We start from the raw sequence: 24,781 nt of genomic DNA on the forward strand, positions 1-24,781 counted from the left end.
CTGGAGATGGTTATGTGGGAAAATCCCAATAGAATATATTTCACTCACTAATCTAGCCAGCCTCAAACATTTCTGAAATATACCGTGTTCAAAGTCCCTTAAATCACTTTTCTTCCCCATTCTAATGCTTGGTTTGATTTTCAGCAGCTTATGTTGACCATGTCTACTCAGTCAATATGACCTACACCCCAATATTTCCAAGATAAAGCTGGGAATAAATGGAAAAGGATTTGTGAAATTTGGATGAAAACTTAAAAGCTCCATCTGAGACCCATTAAACTCATCTTTATTTAGTAGGTTGCAGAGGTAATGTGAGGATTTGAATGTGGTTGTAAATGGAGCATTGCTCAGTCTACATTCTTCAGCTGCAAGTAGGTGGAGGGCGCGGCAACATCTGCTGCACAAATAAAAAAAAGTCAAAAACTTCTGTTAAGCTTAAAAGAAAGGTAGTCTTTGGTTCCTTTCTTGACCTTTCTGATTTTCAATTTAAACTTTAGCAGGTGATCTTAACCTACATGCCTAAATACATTGTAGTTGCTGCCATGTGATTAGGCAGTTAGATATTTGTATTGATGAACATGTGAATAGGTGTACCTAGATGCATTCAATCAGAATTCTCAACTGGCACTACCCCCCAAGTCAGGCTTCCAACTCGGAAAGTCGGAGCAGCCCCGCCACCCTCACTTATTCATCCAAGATGATGGCAGTACATGTAAACATTAGTAAAACTGTAAAAACTCTAGACTTCTACTGATATATATTTGTGACTGGCAAAGCTGACTAAGCCATATGCAGGGCTAGGCTCGATTGTGCTGTGTTGCTAGTGATAAGTAGCTGTATCTTGCTACCAAACAAATCCTGTTTTTCATTAGTTTTCTGATGTTCCTTTGGAACACATTCAAATCGGGAGTGATGTCACTTCCAGCTCCGACATCCGACTTCCGAGGCAAATGGAACGCAGTAAAAGTGGGTGTATTTCAGTAACTCGTCTGTAGTTCATTGTCTTATTTTCACTTCTAGTAATCCACCTCGTGGTCTCAGTCTGAGGTCACTGTGTTTGGCCTTGAGTCCAGCTTTTTACACGTACACCTCTTTAGTCAGACTTCCTGGCAGATGAAAGTAGATTCCCATCTGCAATTTCCAGGAAAAAAAAACTTTAAGTGTTTGCTAAAAATACACAGGGCCATTACGCACATAGTCATGCATGGAAAAACACTCACCTACATACACACACACACACACACACACACACACACACACACACACACACACACACACACACACACACACACACACACACACACACACACACTCACTCACTCACACAAGCATACCTGCACACACCTGTCTGAAGGCAATGGGCCAGTCCTAATGTCAGTAATCTCATTCAGAAGAGGTTAATCACCTACGTCTCTCCATATAAACGTGCCCATTTATTCTCTCTGTCCAGAGGTCTTTTTTCCCCCCCTTACTTTTTCTGTCCTCTTCTCACGCAGCTTTGCATTGTCTGCTGCCACTTTCATCGCAGAGGATTGATGATTGATCTGTTTAAAATAAATACAGGACTGAGTGCAGTCGAGCCCTCTGCAGCTCTTCAGTGTTTACCTGATGTAGAAAGAGCTTTTCAGAGTGAATGAATATTGGGTGATATGAATAGCTGTTATGACTTCTAAAAAGGCCGTTAGTAATGCCGTGGCTCTGAATGCATTGTGAAACAACTGATTGATCACTTGAAGATAGACGTGTATTATCAGCCCTTAGCAGCCTATAGTAAACCCCCAGCTGTTCCTCTTATATAGCAGCATGACACTACATGTTATATATGTAACACAGAGGGCGGTCGAACAAAGTTTCACACAGTCAAAGTGGAGTGAAGTTCACATGAGATGCTGCACAAAGCAACAGAAGACTAAAAGGTCTGGACTAAAGGTGCTTTCAAGACTGGCATGCAAACTTGAGTTTCCGTGTGTGTGTGATTTGCGTAAGCATGTACACAATAGTGAAAGGAAATACGTGGCTGACCACTGGTGTGCGTGCTGTCGGAATGCTTTGTCTATGGCGTCAGTGACCATGAATATGTGTGCGAGTGTGTCTGTGAGCTGGGGCATGTGTTTGCATGTATGAGACCAAGTGCGTGGCCCTCTTCCTTTCATATGAGCCTCATGTGACGTGAGATCCCTTGTTGTGTATTGTTAGACTTATTGGTGCAGAGCTTTTGCACACCTGAGTCACATGCAAACCTTAAAAAACACAGTTTCTACACTCCGTACAGACAGGAGATAATACAACAGTGAGGCTGAAAATCTGCACAAGCTTACTGTGTTCCCACACAGGAAATTGATAAGGAATTGTTCAAGTGCTCTTATGAAGAATGGTATCAGTCTTAATGAGATCGATCCTTACCTGTGTGATGCTACATGAGCACATGAACATGCAATTCAATTGCGCCACAGTGCACATGCACATATGGAGCATTATCTGAGACTATAACTGGCCTTATTGTGCAAGCGTGATGCTAGGATTAGGTTTACTGCAGTCACTGGAGACTTCACCAAACCACATCAAGAACTGGGAACATGCGGAGCCGAGTAGAGGAGACAACAGAACAAGGCAAAAGAGTTATTACCAAGGGTCATCTAAAAAGAAGTAAATCTCAAGTTTATTTGTGCGCTTTAATCCAAAGGACTTCAAAGGACTTCACTGGCTCATATTAGACTGGAAACAAAAAACAGCTCCTCAAATGGGCAAAAAAAAGCCCACCCCAGTTTCAAAAATAAAAACCTAGGGGAGGGAAATTCCTTGTAGACTTAATAGATGCCACTGGGCAAACAACATAAATAAAGCGTAATGGTTAAAGTAGTATAAAAAAAATGATAAAAAGGCAAAGATTTACAAAGAAAAGAGATAAATGGATAGTTCATTAAGTTTTTATTTTGTCGTTAGAAAACCAGATCCCACTCACATACACAGTTACACTAGCTTTACCAAAAGGTCTCCTAATAGCAGCTCTAAGGTTCTCTTGTATACATTTGTCTCATCCCCTTGCTTCATTTTTATGGAACTGGTATAAAATTTGGGAAAATCCTTCGTGAAGAAAGAGAATATTTCCCAAAATGCTGGTATGCAGTATGAGCATTCGCATCTTTGCTCCATGCGTGTTTTTGTGTGAGACGTGAAAGTTTGTTCATTGTGATAAGAGCGCACACACAGACGCTGTTCCTCGGTTGTGAGGAGGATTTGGGGGGGAGAGGGGAGGTTTGCAGTAATAAATGAAGGAATGTCACTGTGTAATTGCATGTGCTGTCAGAGAGAGGGGCCCAGCGAGAGGAAACGGGAGGGGAAGAAAAAAAAAGGAGGGTAAGGAGAGGTGCACCAGGCAGCTGCTCTGCCCCCGGGCTCTCCCCAGGAATGTAACCCAGCACGGGGAACAGCTGCCGGGGCTACGCAGGCCAGAAGGGCAGGGCTGGCACCAGAGGCTACACATGCTGTACACGCTCATGCACGCACACCCACCAATGCAGACGCACGCAGACGTTCCAGTGCGGGGTAGAAGAGCATTACTCTTAATTTGCTTTCTGCTCTGGGATTCTCACTGTCTTCCAGAATAAAGCTGAAAATAAATGGAAAAGGATTTTAAAAATCTGGATGAAAGAGCAACTTCAAAGCCCCATCTGAGACCTGTTTAACTCATCTTTATTTAGTCTGTTGCAGAGGTAATGTGAGGATTTGAATGTGGTTGTAAATAGAGCATTGCTCCGACTCCATTCTTAAGCTACACAAGTAGGTGGAGGCCAGGGCCACATTTGCACAAGCAAACCAAAAACTCCTATTAAGAGTGTGACTGCTTAAAAAAAAGGTAGAGTCTATTGGTTCTTTTCTAGAATACACTATCTCAAAATGAATATCTGTACTGCTCCTTTAGAAATGCCCAAAGCCTGAGGTGTTGAAATAGAATCAATCTCCAGAAATCCCACGCTTGGTCACTGTACTGCCCAAAGGACCAGTTTATCATCCTGAGTGTGCTGAGATAGTTATGGAGAAGACTGAAACACCCACAAAAAAATCAGCCAGGGGAAACTGTCAGGCTTTAAAGTAGCGACAGTTCTTTAAAACATTTTTCATCCACATTTCCTTTTTCAAATCGCTCTTCTGTCTCTTTTATCATCTGTGTCTGCCTGTATATCCATACACGCACTTGCTGCAGATCCATGCACGGTCGCACATGTTCACGTGCACGCTCGGAGCAGATGATGAAGGATGATGGCTGAGGCAGGGACAGAGCCAGTCTCTGATCTCTCCTGTAACCGCGGCAACAGAGCTCCTATTGATCCTCTGGAAGAAAGGCCAAGCGTTAGCTTCCATGCGCACACAAGTGCACACATGCACGCGTTCAGTAGAAATACACCTCGACACACACGCACATGTGGAATTAAATCAAACTTTTTAATTTTTACTTGAACTTTAGACTGTTTCGGGAAGAAAATCATCTCAGTCTTCTTAAATATTAAATATATTAAACGTCCGATTGTGGATGACTCAGTCCACAGGCTCCCAGCTTGAGCTGTTTTGGTTAATCGCATGTTTGAATTCACTGGCTACAAGCAGGAAAATATATCTGTCAAAGTGGTGAATGCAAAAAAAAAACAAACTACAATAAGATGTGTTTAGGAGTCAGTTGTTCCTCAAAATCATTACTGTGTACAATCTTCTGTCTTGGTTTGCAGGTCCGACATCGCTGGTGTGAACTTGTGGTCAAACACGCGTACGCTCAGGCTTACGGAGATGTGGAGCACTTTCTGATTCATGACCAAGTAAATACGCACAGCTGTGAAGCCTTTATCTGATTCAACCTGAGAAAAATTAAACTAAATAAACAGTTTTTTGTGTATGTGTGCTCCAGGCCATGGGTGTGTATCTGTACGGGGAGCTGATGGTTCAGGAGGACCCTGAGCAGCAGGCTCTGGCGCGTCACTGCCTCTCACTAGTCCAGGGAGAGATGGACCAATCGGCACGCAGAGTGGTGGAGGAGATGGTCCTATAACAGCAGAGGTGATGTCTTATTTTCAGTTCTTCATTCCAAATGCTGTCAAACATATTGGCTTTTATTTTTATGAATGCTGTTGTTCTGAGATAAAGTATGTAATAAATTTAACCTGACTGAAAACTTTCCGACAGCATAATTAGTTTTCCTTTTTCATCTTCTTTTTTTGCTCTCATTATTGCATAATTGGTTTCTCCTCAACTCAGAGGAATTCTGGTTTAATCGTAATTTTAGTGGCTTTCACTGGCACAGAATGGTGGGAATTCTCCAAACAAGCCAAATAAGAAATATAAACTATATTTGCTTAGGTTTATAAAATAAGATTACAAGTTACCCGCTCAGGGATTTGGTGGCTTTTTATTTGGAGCTCAGACTGCAACAGGATGCTTTAATAGCTTGGTGAGTTGCTTGAACCATACACGGGAAAAAGAACCAGTAATCAATACTTTGTTATCTTTTGAAGTTTTAAAATATTTCTCGGCTACAAAGCCACTATCTTTATCTCATAGTTGACCTTCTAGCCTGAAATGGAGTCTGTAAAAGAAAGCTTTGTATTGAATTGATCCTGATTCCATCTACCCCAGCGGACAGTCCGCACTTGAGTCACTTGGCTACTTTTACTGCACATTCCTTCCTGAGCTTATTGAGTGTGTATGCACATGTGTGTTTGTACACTTAGAATGGGGCCTTTTCCGTGGTTTCACAGCAGCGCCGTCAGGATGTGTTTGTCAGAGAAGGAATTTGGGAATGTGTTCCTCAAACAAATGAGAGGGAAGACAGAAAAAAAGAGAGAGAGGGGGAACGGGTCAGTGAGCATTTTCTGATGGGCTCAGGATGGTCTCTACTCGATGTGGAGGCATTTTCATACTGTTGACCCTGAAATTCCTCCTGCGTGTACGTGTGTGTGTGTATGCAGAACCACAACTGTCAACCACTGGGCTTTTGGATGACTCCGTACAGTGAGGGGTGCATTGGTCTGACTCTAAATGAAGGAGAGAGGAAAAAATGGTTTAGTGAGAGAAAGAAGGAAGAGAAGGAGCAGAAGAGAGGACAGGGCTCTTTGAAGCTGCTGATCTTTTCATAACAGTCCTGTTATTACTGACATTAATAATGAATAATGAGACGAGGCAATTAAGTGGATCTAGGGTTGACAGTTGAAGTAAAGCAACCCAACTATTCTTCAAAATATTATTAGAGTGCTGTAGTATGTTATGAATAGTGTTATAAAATCTTATTAACTTTCAAGCGAAATACCCTGAGATTATAGCTTTACTTTTAAAAGTGCAAATAACTGAACTGAATTGAAGTTATGGCCACAAGGACACAAGATATTATTTTGCTACTGTTTTTAAAAGGCATGAAAAGCTGGATCGTGAAAAAGTAATTCTTTGTGAAAATTTGTTCAATTTTTACTCAAAATAGCAGCTTATCTGTTTTAGCGAACTTGTCAGTGTTGTCAGGCTACAACTAATACTAGATGTTTTCTTAAAAACCGTATGGTCTGTGGTTGCTCCCATAGCTCGGTTGGCAAAGAACGAGACCCGTGTGTTGAAGCCAAGTCTTTACTCCTTGAGTCTAGACTAGCGATCCTTTTTCTCCATGGCATTTCCTCTCCAGCAAAGACATCAGAAGCCAGTCAGAAAACAGTCGATTTACTGGTCGATCTACGCCCTTAGCTTCACCTGGTCACGAACTGTGTGGGTAGTGACTGCAAGAATGAGATTGTGGATACAAGCGGTGGAAGTAAGCTTTCTCAGAAGGGTGCCTGCGTCCTCCCTAGGAAATAAGGTGAGGAGCTCAGTCCTTGGGGAGGGACTCCAAATTGAAGGAGCATCTAATTAGGTTGCATCTTGGGTGAGGTGCTCTGTCCTACCTGGAAAGAACCCCAGGGTAGACCCAGGACATGCTGAAGAGAGTATATCTCCTGCCTAGCTTGGGAATGCCTCGGTGTTCCCCTAGGACCGACCCCAGATGAGCAGCAGAAAGTGGAGGGAAGCAATAAGCAAATTAAAATAAAAAATATTAAATATAAATTAAATAGTTTGTTAAAAGCTTAAAAATCTCAACAATCTTCTAATTAGTGGGATTGCAATCCAATGGATTGAGAGAGATCCATTATAATTTTGGAGAAAAGTATAAACTAAGTGACCCATTTTAATACAGAAACAATGACCCCCCCCCCCACACACACACACACACACACACACACCTCGAGGGCCACTCACAGTTTTTACACCAAGTTGATGAGTTATGGTTTTGACTTCATAAGCTGTTTCTCTGGAGGTGGCCCTGAGGGAAGTTTTGCACAACTGCTGCTTAACTGACACAGGTGTCAACAGGTGCTGATAGCTGACAAGCTAGGATCTATTTGGATTTCATCATCTGATTGGAAGATTTGAATCTCCTCTTGCTCTCATTCTGATTGGAGGACACTTCTGATAGTTTTTCTTTGCAAAAACTTCTCAGTCTGTGTCTCAGCCAAGCGACTGAATCTGATTATAGAGCCAACGTGATTATCAGAATCAGAATCAGAATACTTTATTGATCCCTGGGGGAAATTATTTTTTGTTACAGTGCTCCATTTTAAACCAACATTAAGACAAGACAGACAATACGCTAACTAAGAATAGTACAATATATACATATATATACATACATACATACATAAGTCACTCATAAATAAATAGTTGGAAAAGAAACATGTGTAGCTGTAGCAGCAAACAGTGTGTTAAGTGGATGCGTTGTACAGGGAGATGGCCACAGGCAGGAATGATTTCCTGTGTCGTTCAGTGGTGCTTTTCGGTAATCTCAGTCTCTCACTGAACGAGCTCCTGTGACTGACCAACATGTCATGGAGTGGGTGGGAGGTGTTATCCAACATTGTCTTTATCTTGGACAGCATCCGCCTCTCCGCCACCACAGACTCATAGAAAATCCTCAGCATTTTCTGGCAGATGTTGAAGGACCTCAGTCGCCTCAAAAAATAGAGACGACTCTGGCCCTTCCTGTAAAGTGCTGTGGTGTTTTTAGCCCAGTCCAGTTTATTGTCAATGTGTACTCCAAGGTATTTATAGTCCTCCACAATGTCAACACTGACCCGCTTGGGATTGCACACATTTTCACCATATTTAACCCTCTGTAGGACCTACAGCCATTTTTCATCCACAGCGTTTTTTAATATTAGGCCATTTTCACTGTGTTGAATAGAATATAGCCAAACCTTCCAACCCTTTTTTTTCTTTTTTCTTTAGAATTGCCGTCTCCGTTTATTAGATTATCTTAAAGTGGCTAAGCTACAAACCGCCATCCACATGAGGTCCTAGAGCCATAAATCGCCCCATTGAAACCCATTATAAACGCTATTTTTCACTGCAGGATTTTTACCGTTAACATCTGGGTGACGGCTTAGGTTTCGTTTTTGTTTTGGAGAAGAGGCCTTAGAATTTTAATTTTTTTATTTGTCCACCGGGTGGCGCCCTTGCTCCACATTTGACCCCGGGCTGGAAAACAGCGGGCTGCTTAGAGAGACCTGCGGGAAATGAAGCCTCATTTCCGGCGTGCAGCAGCGGCTTTGCCCGCTGATCGGGCGGGACCATTTTCGGCCCCTAGGACCGTGTGAGGGTGCTTTTTTTTTTTTAGTCAACAGGAAATGACGTATTTGTTGTCACGTGGTATCGGGCGTGTGTGCTGGAAAAAGCGGTCCCCGGTGATCGTCCCCGGTAATCGTCGCGACGTACCCCGGCAAGATGCACTTATTTCGGCCTAGAGGAGGAGCATTTGCCGCCTGGAGACCATTTTCTGGTCCTGAAAAAAAAAAAAAAAGGCGATCGAAATGACTGTTGGTGCCAATCTTTAGTCCATCTAAAGGCCTAATTAAAAGTACAATAAAATATAACTTTCAAATGTATTTTATGGAAAATATTTAATTTTTTCTTTTTTTTCGCCAAAAACGGCCGTGCGCTCATGTGACAAAACCGGGATATAGAGGGTTAAAATCCGCGAAATGTAATTAAAACTTGACATGAATATTTCAAGGAGAAGTAGGTCTAAAAGATTGGCTAATTTAAAGTGGAAAAAAATATTAATGTATAATCTTTTTATAGCACTTTTTATGGCGTGGTCGATTTTTGGCTCTAGGACCTCATAAGGGGTACTTTTTTTTTAGACTTACCAAGGGTTAAATAGTTTCATCCACAAAGACCTTACACTGACTGACAGGAAGCAGTAAGAAAACAGATATGCTCTAAAATGTGTGGGATTTTCAAAATAAAAGCCTTCAATTAGCAGTAGCAAGTCCATCCATCCACTTATCAAATTCAGGGTTAAAATAAAATCTTCCAGTTATGTTTTTTATTTATGTATTTATTTTATTTTATTGAGATTTCTAATCCATGTGTTTCAAAATAAAAACCCGAAACTCGAGTGTTCAAGTATGAAGCTGCTGATTTTTGGTGGCTTTTTATTTGTTCAGATTTGACATTTACTTTTAAGGCAAAATACAAACACTGCTAAACCCAGTCACATTTCTTTATGCCCCACCCTTTCATTCACACACATCAGGTAGCTTTGTTGCTACACTAAGTGTAAGGTCAGGGGAAGCGTCAGCAACCTCGGTCAACACAGGATGCATCACGAGGTGCTGCTAAACAGTTGTCCACATCATCCTGAGTGACTTACAGCACTACATCCTATTTTAAGCCATGACCGAGACGGGCTTTTATCTTCACACACGCACACACTCCGAGAAAGCTTTATGCATTTGCACCGGATGTGAAAGGCTTTCTCGACAAGTGCTTGGCATCTGGCTCAGTCCTGATAAATCTGTCTAACACACACGTACAACACGCACACGTCCAGCGCCTATCTGTCTGTACCCACCGATCTGTTTCGTCATCATTCAATCCCTCACGACACTCTGTGGGTTGTTACTACAAGTGAGGAAGAAAAGAAACAATAGAAGAAGAAAACAAGCAGTTAGAGACAAATTTTCTAACTTTTATTGTTCCTTCCCATTGGACTGACCCAAACAAGCCTCCATAAACATCAGCGGATCACGCCGGTCAACTGAGCTAAGGTCCAGATCTCTAACCAATTAAAATGATGGATGAACAGACCTCCCCGCTGCTTTTTCATATCGCACTGTAGGGAGACGGATTTATGTTTTACTGCTCACTTTGTGTTCCAGCGTCGTCCTTTCTTAAGTAGAACAGTTCCTCCCTGTACCCTTTTACACCCTCGCGCAGACCACAGTACAGTGGGATTAGGCTGAGGCGGGCTGAGAGGGTTTTAACTGAAAACAACATGTCTGTCAAGGCTCACTCCCTGCTCTGTGTTCCTAAACCCAAAAAGCACAACCCTTAAAAAGAGAAGGGTGGTCTCTCCCTGTCTTTTTTTCAAGTTCTTTTCCCCCTCCCTGCTCACTCCCTCATTCTTTTTTTCCCCCTCCGGTACATGCCTCTGGAATCCCTCTTGATCCGCTTAATGAGGGGCATATCGCCGGGTTAGCCGAGCGTGGCGAATGGGAGACGAGGAGAGGGGTGACCAAGGAAATAGTACGAGAGAGAGAGAGAGCAAGGTTCTACAGGTCTGAAAGAGACAAACAAGCTGAAATCATATATATATATATATATATATATATATATATATATATATATATATATATATATATATATATATATATATATATATATATAGGATGTAACTAGAGAAAATAAGAGTGGAGCTCTTGTTCTTTCATGTCTGGGCTGTGAGGGTTCCTGGCGTGCTGATTTGTGACTTATGATAAAATCACATTGCCAGGGATTACCACACAGCCTTGACCCAGTCGGCTGCTATGGCAACCACAGCCCCTCCTATACACATACATAAACACACTCGTCCTCCAGAAACTTGTGGGGGGGGGAACAAAAAAACAAACAAAAGAAGACTTGATTATCTGAGTGTGTGATTGTGTTTGAGGAGCTGGTGATTTGGAGGAGAAGAAGGGAAAAAAAGGGGGAAAGTGTGATGAAGGAGCTCATCACTGCAGCTGTTTTGTAAGAGCGCGTACACGTCGGACAGGTTTTTGTATCCTCTCTCCAGCCAGACACAGAGCTTAGCTGATTGGTGAACAGTGATTGATTCCCTCTTTGTTCACAGTGGCTAAGTTCTGCACCTGAGGAGAGCATGACCCAGACAGGGAGACAAAGAGGAGACGACAAATGGGTGTGGGAGGAAGAGAGAAGAAAAATGTGCCACAAAGTTTTTACAGTGGCGGTTACGTGCGTGTGTGGACAGTTGGGCCTAATTTTCCTACTTCAATTATCAAATGTGTGTTTATACAACACTCCCTTCCCCTTCTCTGTTTTAAGACGTTTTCCCGCTCATTGCTTGATTGTTCTGCATCTTTTTGCACCTTTTTAAAATTATTTTAATTTGTTTAAAATCTCATTTCACTTTTCTTTTTCCCCTTATCTCACTGCTTTTGCTCTCAATAGCTCTCCTCTTGCATGTCTGGAAAAACTTTCCACTGAGACGACCTCGCTCAGAAGAATTAAACACGCAAGCACCCCCTTCGCAAATTCAAAACACTGCGCAGGATTACTAATGAGCGCCACGTTTCGCTCTCCTGCTTTGCCTGTTGTTCTTTCTCCTCCTTTCATCTTTCCCTCCCTGCTCCGTACTTCCACCCCTCTGCTTCTATCTCCTTTTAGTTGCGTAGTAGAAGAGATAATCCTGCAGATGATGCCAGTTGCACGCTTTATAGTTCTAGAGAAGGTGAGAGTATCTCAGGAGAGAAAGTGTACTTGAGGTACTAATGAGGTCTGGGGAGACCCAAACTCTGCTTAATGGTGCCGACAGATATTTCATCAGTCCTTAAGCAACGGCTACCATCATCAGGCTCATCACCATCGATGCTGCGTTAACTACACCCTCAGCATATTCGAGTACTATATAATACAAGGCAATAATATGATTGAAATCAAGACTTTGGACTCAAAAAAGTGGCACAGAATTGATGGATGAAATGAACAGATGTAAAATAAACTATTAATAGGCCATTGTGAGACACTGACTTAATACTTCCTGCAGGCTATAGGTGAAAAAAATGAATTTAAGCCTTTCTAATAACCCTCAGAGCCTTTTTTAAAAGTCTCCACTCAAGGTGTGACGATCAGGTGACCATAAAACTTTAGACATTTGATACATTTGAAGACGTGCTTTCACCTGAAGCACGGTTTCATGTTTCAAGTTTTCCCGTGTGAACATACTGCATAGAAACCTGTTTGGAATTAGCGTGTAACATGGGTTTTAGATTTGGCGTCTTGCTTTGTAAACATTTTTTTTGTAAACATTCTGTGAATTGCGTTGCCCAAACTCAAAAGCGGGGCTTGATACCGCTCTCATAACTGCCTGCTTGATAGGAAGCCAGCAGCCAAAGCTGAACTCAGCACAGGCCTGAAAAGGGAGCGTGAGGATAGGCTGCGAAATCCTCTAAAGCTGAGTCATTCATTTTGTTTATTTACTCTGCTATAAACTGACTTTTCGGTTTTACAGGGGATTATATGAGAGAGACGGTTTCTTGGCTAGGTGCAGTTGCTTCCTGGAGTCTCCGTCGGCCGCTGAGCACCCGCAGTGACACCCTGCTGATATGCCGCCGGCGTCGTTCTCATTCTTTATATTAGGCATAAGTTAACCATGCTGCTGGCTGTGGCTTCATATCGAGTGGCATCAGTGTGAAGTCAAATAACTGTTCATTTAACTTATCAGTCATGTTGGGGTAAAGCTGGGTAACTTCTTTTAAAAAGGTTGACAGGGCCATCATAAAATCCCTTTTTCAAAAATGATCCTTTAAGAAGTTTAAGTGCCTCAGGTTTAACCTAAAATCACGTTGGCAGCCAAAAGTGCTGTCTGGGCATCCCAGGCTGATATGTATTGATTTTTGATCTAATCTCAGCCCGAGGAAGCAGAGATACAGAGACCCATAAAGCAGACCGATTCTCACACATTTCCACGCTGTGGAGAGAAAACAAGACCGAGGCCTCAAAGATGGAAACGCTGATAGTGATTTCAAGGTCTTTCCAATATTTTAGGTCTCCCCTTCTCTGTATTGAGTTCCTCCAGTAGATTTAATGTGGCGATATACACGTCTTATTGTTTTGTCTGAGATGGGAGAAACAAAAAAGCTGTGATCCTGCGAAACCCCCACTGATAACATGAAAAACAGGAATTCTTAGCTGTGTTACACACGCTTTGTTTCAAGCATCATGGGGAGTGCTGAGAGAAGGTTTTCTTTCCAAGTTCCTTAGACTGAGAGAAGGTTCCTGAATTAGTCAAGATAAGCTATACAAACACAATGCACGCACGGTATGAAGCTTATCATGGACGACTATATTTTCCTTTGCAACTTCTTCCAACGGAATGATCAGTAAAACTCAGTCCTACTTCAAATAACACAAAAAATAGTTATTTTGAACGGGTTATACAACAATATGTGAACAAAACGCATCTCAGAAAAATGAATTCCACAAAATGAAGTGCGCCCATCAGCTGTGCAGCTGGGCTATGTGCAGAGAGTGAATCTGACTTTATAGTTTAACTTGCAGTATAACCTCTGATCAGATGTGGGTGTAGTGTGTGCCAGAGTCCACTTTTTATCCAGCTAATTGTAATGCAAATCTATACTATTCTGGACCAACGGCTCCCTGATCAAAACAGTGACAGATGGTTGAAAATGTATTTTAAAACCGGTCAGTCTTTTTGGAATGGAAGCCGTGAGGAGGCATTACAGCGCTCTATATTAACAACGAGAAAATGGCGGCTAAACGAGGATAGATGTGTGAATTAGAAATGAGGGCCATGTGGAGCCTGCCATTTTTAGACCTATATTTAGGGCCTGTTAAAAGAATAATGACCATCAAAGGCCTGTAAAAGAGAGGAATTGCCATCAGAGCCCGTATCCAAAAGGTGATTTATTACACTCTAATGGGAAGGAAATGGTCCTCTGCACATCAAAGGACAAAGCAACATTGTATAAAGAGACCGAAAATAAACTTATTCGCCCCACAACGCCCACATTTTCTTCTCCTCATGCATGTGAAACTCGACTGATCGGCTGTTGAACATCGAGTGTATTTCAGGGAGTTGAAGCATTGAATTCCATTTCAAAGGATAAGCAGTTTGAACCAAGTACAGATGCTCATCGCAAGCAGGGAGTGGAATGTGGATTTGATGGGTTTAAAATTTCTATTTTTATGATCAGACACTCAAAGTACCCTTGTAGTTTTTTTCTTTGAATGTCAAAAATGTACACTTAATTTGTGCCAGCTCCCACCATCTATCGGTGGCCTCGCTGACACTTGTTAAGTTTCAACCATGCGAGCCGCAACGTTCAACAGCTGGGGAAATCCAACAGTGTCAGCTGTACGGTTTTTCTCGTGGGTTTAGCAAAGTGGGTGGAACGCTGCTCGACATGCTACCTGAGTTGGAATTGCTTTTTGCCTCATTACAAAGGGAAAAAACAATGCTCGTAGCCAGCACTTGATGAGAGATGGAGTGAGAACGAGAGATCTGGGCTTGGATTTCTGTGCCTACTGAGCTGATAATCAGTCCTACAGAATCACTGGCTCAGTTCAGCAGGAACAGGAATCCAGTCCACTCACCACCAGAGCAGAACCAAACGGACGTCACATGAAAGATATGAGTTATGGAACAGTTTTGGGGGTTTAGAAATACGATCGATCCATGGCGGGACGGCAGCTTCCACACAGCAGGGGCGCTGGAGTCAGATTAAATGCATTGTATTTTTTTAAGAGAATACTCTACATCGTTTTATTAACAGGTGAAGAAATATTTGGGAGCAAATGTATTTAAAAAAAAAAACATCTGTGTGATAGGCCTGGGACTTCTTGGTAAACCTGGCTGCAGAAAGATATTGGTTAACACTTTAAATGTACTGTTGTCGTTGTTTTTGTTGAATATTTTGGATTTTGAACTTGGTGACATTGAGAGCAAACGGAAAAATGTCTTTTTAGGATATAAAAATGTGTTTTATTTAATCGAAATATTTTCTACTTGTATGTCCTGCATCTTAGCCAATGACACCTGCGTTGGATTCCTTAGACTAGACTAAAACCTGCATTGTGTGTTTGTCTTCACACCACATAGATAACCCGTTAGAGCATTGTAAGCATCTACCAAATGTTCTGTAAGGCTCCTGTGTGAACATATTCTTCATTTTCTTCCAGGTTGCTGACTACAGACAGGAGGGACAGGAGTTTGGCACAGCAGCCGCACGAGAGTCCAGCACTCACCTGCTCGTTTGCCTGGATGCTGCAGAATAGCTCAGCAGTGTGAAAACCAGAGGGTTGTATTCATGCTCTGCAACTAAGGCCAACTGGCAAAGTTTGGAGCACAGCAGTTCTGTTCATTCAAGTCTAAGAAATAGCTGGTATGTGCTAGATATGTGCACAATTAGTCAGCTGGAGGCTTGAATGCTGGTATACTTGCTGGTCAGCTGAAGTAATTATTCATATTTTATTAACCCTCTGAGGACTGAGTCATCAAAGGTGTTAATCCCGATCCCCTCATATGAAAAAAGAAACAGATATTTGTGTAAAATAAGACATAATGTGTGATGGGTCTGTATAGAGTCTCTATTGTCTTTATTCTATGATTGCCAAGACAGCCACTTTGTTAGGTTCACCCATTCAACTGCTTCTAAAAGCAGATTTCTGATCAGCCAATCATATGACAGCAACTCAATGCATTTATGCATCTTTGGAAGTGGCGTGCTTTTTAGAACTAATTGCAACTTGGATCTCAGAGGGTTAATGTACAATGCCAGTGACTGGAAATTGTTAACCAGTAAAATGGAAAGTTCTGCACATTTTAATATATTTGGTTAATGAATAAATTGATTAACAGCTTTAGATGACTCAGTTACACACAAAATATTTGTACGGACAACGTTTAACCTCATCCGTCAAATTTGGCTCAATTTTTGACTGTTTGCTGATTTCCCACCAGTCAGTTAATCCAATTTCATTCTCCTATTTAAATGTAGGAAAAAAAGTGAATTGAAAAGTGAATTGTAACCCATAACTATACAATCTGTTCATTATGAGATGTTGTATTGTTGGTGTGGAAAGAGAAAATAGAAAAGAAATAATGTAATTATGTAAAAAACAAAACAAAACATATTTCAAGGAAAAGTCACTGCATGTTCATCCAAGCTGAGCTGCTGTTAGTGTCTGTTTGTGTAGGTGTGTGTGTAAGTGTGAGTCTGTTTAGTCTAAAGTCACGATTCGGTTCTTTGGAGTTTAGACTGGAAATTCTTTGAGGTGAGTAATGTTTTTCGAGTTTTTTTCCTGTATTGAAACAGGCAACTCTCAGGGCATTTCTACATGTGCTGCTCTGCAGATACTAACGGCAAACCTGTTTGTGTATAATTGATTTTTTTGTATTTGCTGTTTATGTTAAAATAAAATGATGTTTTGTTAAAAATCCGTTTACAGCTTTTGTTTTAGAGACAAAACAGAGAAAAGCTGAAGATTAGTCAGGCACTCGTAGATGTTACACTGATTTTATATGTAAATTACATATCCGAGACACTTATTACAGCCGGGCAGACTCCATACCACCTGGAGGAGAAATGTTGCGGCAGAGCTACAGGAGATGGGCTACACCTGGAGGGAAGCTCAGCGTGGAGGGAACTTGATGTGGTCTTATGTCCCACTATGACATGCAGAGGATAAGAAGGCGAGGAGACTTATAATAAGGTGTTTCATAACAAGTGCATTTAATTGATTAATATGAGGATGTATATCTTTTGTTTCACAAATCCAGAGCATAAAAATAACAAAAAACAGCGCAGCACTAATGTTCTGCTAATACTTAATGGTTCAATGACATTTTTAAGCGCACAAATTCCAGAAATCACTAATTTTTCATTTGAATGATGCATCATACAACAAAAACTATTTCCTGAATAATGAAAGAAGCCAAAAATTAATTATTCTACAAACTATACATGCATAGTTTGCATAAATACATGCACATGTATTTGTTTACATTCTATCCAACTCCAGCAGTCAGCTAGTAGTAACAGTAAGTGTAATCTAAAAGCACCGTTTGCTTCCAGTTTTAAATCAAATGTGACCTAGACCTTGAGCTTTACAAACAATAAAGCTATTTACATACAGTACAAGTACATACAGAAATATCTGCATGAGTGACATTAATCATTTACATTTATCATACACTCAGCACTGTTGGAGCATGTTTTTCAAGCCAGAAACAGTAATTACACGACGATAACTGGCGTTTGGCTTTCCTCCCCACAAACCTACGTCTTACAGTCGGCATGTGTAGCATGAAGGATTTATATTGTGAGGCAATTATGAGAGTGGGAGGACTCTGACACGTCGTACGAGCTGCTGCTGCTATGCAGCGTGATCTGTCACGCAGAGTGTCCTTGTGGGCCTCGGCAGTTGTTTGTTGTGTGCGTATGTCTGTGACCTGGCTCCGTTGTTTTGACACAGTCCTGTCACCGCTCCACGGTATATCAACAAGAGAACATGGCTATTTGTTATTCTGCAAACGAGCTAAAAGCCCAGGGATGAGCTCACAGTTGCGTGGTTTTGTACAATTTGGTATGTAATTGTGCGTGTGTGCCTATTGCTCACTCTGAATGCATTTGCGTTATCGTCTTTTGAAGTTCCTTGATCCTTAGATGAACTGTGTCTCTTGATAAACAGCATCCTTCGTTTAGTCTGAGCTCCAGTGAGCTGAGAACACATGCTGCTTCATCAAGCAGACCAGACTGATCCACCACCTGGACTGACACACACACACACACACACACACACACACACACACACACACACACACACACACACACACACACACACACACACACACAAAACAGTTATTGCCGTGACTGGGCCAAAAATCATCACCAGAAAAACCAAATCTCGTCTCATGGGCATAATCATAAAGAAACCTGACTTCACGTTTATAATATGACACCAGATAATTCTTAATATTGGAACGTGTAGAAAAATCTTGTGTTTCCCACATTCACACGTAAGTTAAAGTACATGTTACATCATTAGATTTGATGCATATGAGACACATAAAAATGAAATACTAAAATAACTTTTTAGTTAAGCAAAGAAATGATAACGTACAAGTACTTCAAAATAAAGCCTCACGTCATGCTTGCTTATTTTAATCATGACAACAGCTACAGCAACCACTGCCATTTATACATTTTGACTTTGTTATAAGTTTTATTTTATATACAAGGTATAATATAAAAAATAGAAATACAATCATGTCAGTTTATTTTATCTCCAATTAGCAAACCTAATTTTTAATATTCTTCCTTTACATGGACAGTGTTGCTGCCTAAGATGTTTTGGGGTTTAGATACGAAAATATGGAAAAAGATTATTCAAACTAAACAGCTTTTCACCTCATGGTTTTGAATACATTTCAAATACACACAGAAATGTACATATCACACCAATGATCTACCTGCCCATTACTGTGTATCCACCCTCTTATTGTGGAAAGCAGTAACAGGGTGGACGTTTTATTCTTAAATCAACCATTATTCCTCATGTGATGCACAACAGGCTAGCAAATGAAGACCATAAACATTATTTTTAACATGTTTATGAACCATGTGATCGGAATTACAAAAGAATATCTGTTTACACTGTAAATAAGGGTAACAGGGTGAACAGGTTATGCTTTAACGCATCTGTGAACCATTCTGAAACATGGGGGGGAAACGGTTGATGAAAGATTGATGTTTACTCTGGCTTTTATAGAGGATTTCCCTCCAAAACACTAATACAACTTACTGTAAGTCATGTAACTAGCAGACCAATAGAGGGGAGCTATCCAAAAAGACTGGTAAGAGTAACAGGACGGACGGACAAATGTGGGACAATTTATTTTATTTCAGACTTTAAACGTAAAAAAAAATATATATATATATATATAAAAATGTATTAATAGGGGGAAAAACATCTAATGTAGAATATTACTATTAAGGCTGTACAACAGTAATGAACAAGTTTGTGTTTTTTAATGACTTATATTAGCAAATGAACTTGAACTTGAATGAACGGGGGTGTTTTAGGGTATTTGTGCTTAAAAAAAGAAAATAATTTTAAAAATAAATATTTTCTAAACATATAACTGTTTTCTAATAGTTAATAGTGTAAGGCAAGCTTTTGAAATAAGTATTTGCCCATTTTTATACAAAACGCACTCAGATCTGTGATCGGGATTGAAAGGCATTAAATACTAGGAATGATTCACATTCCCAAAGTGTTGGTATTGCTATTGGGAATTACATGTCACATTTCTCCAAACTTTACACTTTTAAAGCATAATAAAGATGACAGACTTCATATATGTTTTAGAGGCTTTAAAGACCTGCCACAGGATTGACTTTGTCAAAAAGAGAATCGAGAAATATTCTCAGATGGCTGCATCTGATCCATGTTTCAACCTGTCCAAATGTCCAAGAATAGATTAGAATAGAAAAGCACTTTACTGTCACTGTACATGTACAATGAAATTGTAGAAAAAAAGACCGGTGCAGGACACTGAACCCTCCAACCCAGTAGGTTATGCAAAGTGCTGGTGTACCTACTTTTTGTGTGTGTCTGTGTGAGTGAATGAGTTAAAGAAAGTCACATTTAAAAAACAGCTGTCAACATAAAATAGTTTCTATGGACCACCACCTTCTTTCAGACCAATCATTTGCACTCGTACTTATGTATCTGAGATGATCCAGTGTGTCAAAATGTTCACCCATCAGCTTGAATGGGTGGTGGGCTAAGACTGTGCTGGTGTAGCCAGTAATTCCTGGACCCTTCCACCTATCCCTGAGACCTAATTATCATTACTGCAATGACCTTGGACATGGACGTTGGGCCAGTTTGACACAGGAGCTTGCACGAGTTTGACTGGTCAACCTTCTGAAAACTAGCAGAGGGTGTGGAAGTAGTCTATAGGTGTCCCAAGGACACAACCTTGAGGGGAAAACTAGCCAGGTTTTAATTATGTATGTTTCCTGATTTAAATGGATTTCATTTGCAGAACATTCAGATCAAACCTTGAATACAGCATGAAAGGAGGGCCGAAATGATTAACATCTTTCTCTATAAAATGGACCCTTTGAAGCATTTCTTTGTCAGTAGCTTGTATCTAAGGTCCAGCATTTCAAGCATTATGCATACTGAGCTTTGCATTTAATAAGAACTGGATGGAACAATAATCTGAAAATGACAGAAGAGAAACAGTTTTCCTCACCGCCTGTAAAACCTCTGCCGAGCCACTTGGTGGTAGCTGGCAGAAAACGGCAACATTAACCAAAAGGCTGACAGTCAATGATGGAGCAAATGATTGCTGCTCAGGTTGTGGTGAAACCAGCGTGCCCAGTGACTGCAGGCGGTCGCTGGGAAGAGGATGAGCTGCGCCTGAGAAAAGAGTGCGTATGTGGTTCCAAGCTTCTTTGGCCCGTGCCTGGTGGGAAAGATGTTTAAAAAGAAAGGAAAGAAAGAAAGAAAGAAAGAAAGAAAGAAAGAAAGAAAGAAAGACAGAAAGAAAGAAAGTAAGAAAGAAAGAAAGAAAGAAAGAGAGCATGCTCAATTTCAACCAAGTCAGATTTAACGGGTCTTCTGGTGTCTTTCATGTAAAAAAATAAATGACAAACAGACTGCTAATTCAAAAATGAGACAACAAGAAAGCCTAGCAGAGAAGAACGTACAACTGTAGTAGAGGAGATGGTGGAGTCTCCAAGGGTTATGATGGGAGGCGGACAAGCAAGAGACAGAGAGGTAAAACTCAGGCAAAGCTGGCCCAGACACTCACTGAGAAATCAATACTACATCACCCTTTCCACCCAGCCCTCTCATCTATATCTCTCTCCCTCTCTTCACCACTGTCTCACTCCCTCCCTCTCAGTTAGGGGTCATCCATAATTAATTCATTAATGTGTTATTCCGTTTTTTGCCCCTCTGTATTGTTTCTTTTGCTTTCAACAACAACAGACCTGCAAATAACAGACTATCCCCGATGTTATGTTGCCGAGTTATGCTGAAGCACTTAGCTGCCGCAGTGTTGGTAAAAGAAGAGAAATAGTTGGAACAAACTGGTTTTCAAACAAAGTCTATTTAAGAAGATCCCCGGTTGCCTTCTTAGTTTATAATGACGGGGCAGAAATATCTGCATCGATCAGTTCAACACTTACTAAGCAATTATTTAAGTGGAAAATTTTGGATTTCATATAACTAGATTAAAATGATTTATGCAAAAAAAAAAAAAAACTCACCAGCTGTGAAGCTCTGTGGTGCCACCTCTTGGTGGGGTAGTGGTAGAATATCAACAGCCACAGAAAGGGATCACCATCTTCAGTCCCAGATGTGACCAGCAGCTGGACAGCCACCTGTACCCAGTGGGCACACTGAACCAGCAGGAACCAGGCCTCAAACACGTTGTGGTGCCCCCTGCAGGACATTAGGAGAAGCAGCATTTAACAGCAGAAGTAGAACCCTTCATGAACAGTGGGTATCATTGGGAAGTGATTTGTTACCGAAAAGACACTGTACCACATGAGAGAACATATATTATATGAACACATACCTCACAGGGTACAATTTCTTTTTAAAAAAATGAATAATTCAATAGCAAACACCATCAGTTATATTAAACCAACAGTTTGTAGGATTTAGGGGGAATTGTAGCTTAGAAGAAGTATAGGATTCACGATTATGTTTAAATTAGTGTATAATCACCTGTAAGTAGAAGTTTTTTTGGGGCAACCGTGGCTCAGGGGGTTGGGAATCGCATCTGTAACCGGAAGGTCGCCGGTTCGATCCCTGGGCTCTCTGTCCTGGTCGTTGTGTCCCTGGGCAAGACACTTTACCCTACCGCCTACTGGTGTTGGCCAGAGGGGCCGATGGCGCGATATGGCAGCCTCGCTTCTGTCAGTCTGCCCCAGGGCAGCTGTGGCTACAACTGTAGCTTGCCTCCACCAGTGTATGAATGTGAGAGTGAATGAATAGTGGTATTGTAAAGTGCTTTGGGTGCCTTGAAAAGTGCTATATAAATCCAATCCATTATTATTATTATTATTTTTTTTTTTTTGTAAGCTAAAAAAAAAAAACTCTTCCATCAAGTAGACCATGTTGTGCCAGCAATATGTCTACAGGAGCCCAAAGTGGACAGAGCACCAACTGGATATATATATAGAGAGAGCTTTCCTGTGTGGCTTAGCTTCACTCTTGGAAAGGGAGGAGTGAAGGAAGAGTATTTAGTTGCTTGCAATCTGCAACCAAACTGCAAGATGCCAATAAATCCTACATGCTGGTCATTTATGCTTAAAAATTCATGACTGATTATGTCAACTATGTCAACATCTGTGGTCATGAAATCCTTCGAACGACTGGTGTTAGCCCACCTGAAAGACATTACAGGCCACCAGCTGGACCCTCTGCAGTTTGCCTACCGGGCAAACAGGTCGGTGGATGATGCAGTGAACATGGAGCTGCATTACATCCTGCAACACCTTGACCGCCCGGGAACTTATGCCAGGGTCCTGTTTGTGGACTTTAGTTCGGCTTTTAACACCATTGTGCCTGAACTTCTTTCCTCCAAACTCTCCCAGCTCAGCGTGTCACCAGCTACCTGTCAGTGGATCACCAGCTTCCTGACAGACAGAAAGCAACAAGTTTGGCTGGGGGAGATCACCTCTGAAACCCGGTCCCTCAGTATTGGTGCCCCTCAAGGATGTGTCCTCTCACCACTACTGTTCTCCCTCTACACTAACAACTGCACCTCCAAGAACTCAGCTGTCAAACTCCTAAAGTTTGCAGATGACACCACTGTCATTGGCCTCATTCAAGATGGTGATGAGTCTGCATACCGGCAAGAAGTTGAGCGGCTGGTACTCTGGTGCAGTCAGCACAATCTGGAGCTGAACACTCTTAAGACTGTAGAGATGACAGTGGACTTCAGGAGACATCCCTCAACTCTGCTCCCCCTCACCATATCAGACAGCCCTGTGTCAACTGTGAAGACCTTCAAGTTCCTGGGTACAACCATCTCCCAGGACCTGAAGTGGGAGACCAACATCAACTCCATCCTCAAAAAGACCCAGCAGAGGATGTACTTCCTGAGACAACTGGGGAAGTACAGTCTTCCACAGGAGCTGCTGATCCAGTTGGGTGGTCTGGTTCAGTTTGTTAATAGCTTGGCACTTAATCTACAACTTAGTCTCAGTTTTTCCGAGGTATTTGTGTGAATATGTACAACTTTCCCCTCTACAAAGCCTTCCCCAAAGTCCTGGTGGAAAATACAACTGCTGACTGTCAGCCTAACAATTTATACCCAGGCTGCTTTCCAAACATTGAAAAAAAGTGGCCATAAAGAAGAGAAGATGGTTTGTTTGTTGTTGTTGTTTTAAATACATGCTGTCAAACTGAGATGGCAACTGAGCAAAATTATACTAAAACAATCTGGTGTTCAGTGTAGAGCAGAAAAAAAAACTCTGATAGCAGGCTGTCAACTGACTCATTAGGACTTTATGAATGAACCACAACTGAGTCCCTGCCATGGAAATTAGCACACCCCCATTGACAGGATCAATGGAAGATCAAAGCGACTTAAATGCAGATGATGCAGATCTAAGTCATTGTCTGATCTATTGATGAGCATCATAAACAACACCTCAAACTACTACATTTGTACAAAACTAGAAAACCTTCATTCAGCCATCACGATTCGTGATGGGCTCTGCGTAATTAGCAACAAGGTCTGATGTCCTTTGATGTCCAAACCAATCAGCTGATGGTTATGATCTTGAAAGGTATCAATATTCTCTGTATTTTCTCATCATTCGTAGACAAGTTCATATTGTAGGCAAGCTGCTTCTCGTTAGATTAATGTTTTATAAAAAATGAGAACCGTAAACCTAAAAGTAAAAAGAGAAAGAAGAAATATTGGCAAAGAAATTGAGATTTGGGCAGACAAAGTGGTACAACAGAGCGAACAGAGCTTCACAGCTGCAACAGCAAGAATGACTTCAAGTCAGAAGAGCGATAAGGATCTCGTTCTCAGATTTCCCTAATACCATCATTAGAGCTCTCCTCCTCATCTTCCCTCTCTCCACTTGGCTTCCAAATAGGAACAGCAGCAGCCCTCTGCAGGGCCTTGGCAGCTGCAACTTTGCTTGGAGCAACACAACACACTACTTTCCCACCGCTGGCTCCGAACAATGTTTTGGGAATTTTGCACTCAACTCCAGAATGAGGCGACAGTGGGGATAATGGGCCCTGTTAAAAACCGCAGCTGAAGGGCATCAAGTCATCCGTCTCCATCTCCACGACATCACCTAGTTGATGTTCTTTTAATCAGAAACCCCTATTCTCTTTTTTCATGAATCCCAGACTAAATAGTCTACTTTTCTCTGTTTCGTTATATCTTTTTTCTACTCTATCCACTTCTTCTCCACTCATTTTCCCACTCACTTGTATTCTCCACAGTTCTCTCTTTCCTAAGCTAATAGCCTCTAATGAATGCTTGGAGAAGCTACGCACTCCTCCAGGACCTCTGTACTGTGAGGCAAGGGAAAAATATCTGACTAACCACCCCCTCAACAAGAGCTAATGGAAATAAGAACACCGCACAGGCATTCAGTAGGGTGGTGGAAGCAGGCACACATTAACACATTCTCTCCGC

General features: G+C 41.4%; 2 protein-coding genes across 7 annotated transcripts in view; one reads left to right on the forward strand and one right to left on the reverse strand.

The window, feature by feature from the left end:
- aopep (aminopeptidase O (putative)) overlaps positions 1-16,512 on the forward strand; it is a 92,158-nt gene extending 75,646 nt beyond the window's left edge. For 4 of the 5 annotated variants that reach the window (XM_080893639.1, XM_080893642.1, XM_080893641.1 and 1 more), the window contains exons 16-18: positions 4,725-4,811; positions 4,901-5,049; positions 15,268-16,512. In XM_080893639.1, coding sequence (XP_080749765.1) covers positions 4,725-4,811; positions 4,901-5,041 — 228 coding nt within the window. In that variant the 3' untranslated portion in view covers positions 5,042-5,049; positions 15,268-16,512. The remainder of the gene's footprint in view (positions 1-4,724; positions 4,812-4,900; positions 5,050-15,267) is intronic. The other variant, XM_080893643.1, reaches the window with a different exon arrangement.
- Positions 16,513-16,804: 292 nt separating this feature from the next.
- The window catches only part of fancc (FA complementation group C), a 33,185-nt gene continuing 25,208 nt past the window's right edge, over positions 16,805-24,781 (reverse strand). The window contains exons 13-15 of one of the 2 annotated variants that reach the window (XM_080892969.1): positions 21,375-21,549; positions 20,354-20,566; positions 16,805-17,855 (exon numbers count right to left, since the gene is read on the reverse strand). In XM_080892969.1, coding sequence (XP_080749095.1) covers positions 17,703-17,855; positions 20,354-20,566; positions 21,375-21,549 — 541 coding nt within the window. In that variant the 3' untranslated portion in view covers positions 16,805-17,702. Of the gene's footprint in view, positions 17,865-20,353; positions 20,567-21,374; positions 21,550-24,781 lie in introns of both variants that reach the window. The other variant, XM_080892968.1, reaches the window with a different exon arrangement.

Source organism: Rhamphochromis sp. 'chilingali' (genome assembly GCF_963969265.1).
Source record: "Rhamphochromis sp. 'chilingali' genome assembly, chromosome: 10".
In the NCBI taxonomy this organism is placed as follows: Eukaryota; Metazoa; Chordata; class Actinopteri; order Cichliformes; family Cichlidae; genus Rhamphochromis; species Rhamphochromis sp. 'chilingali'.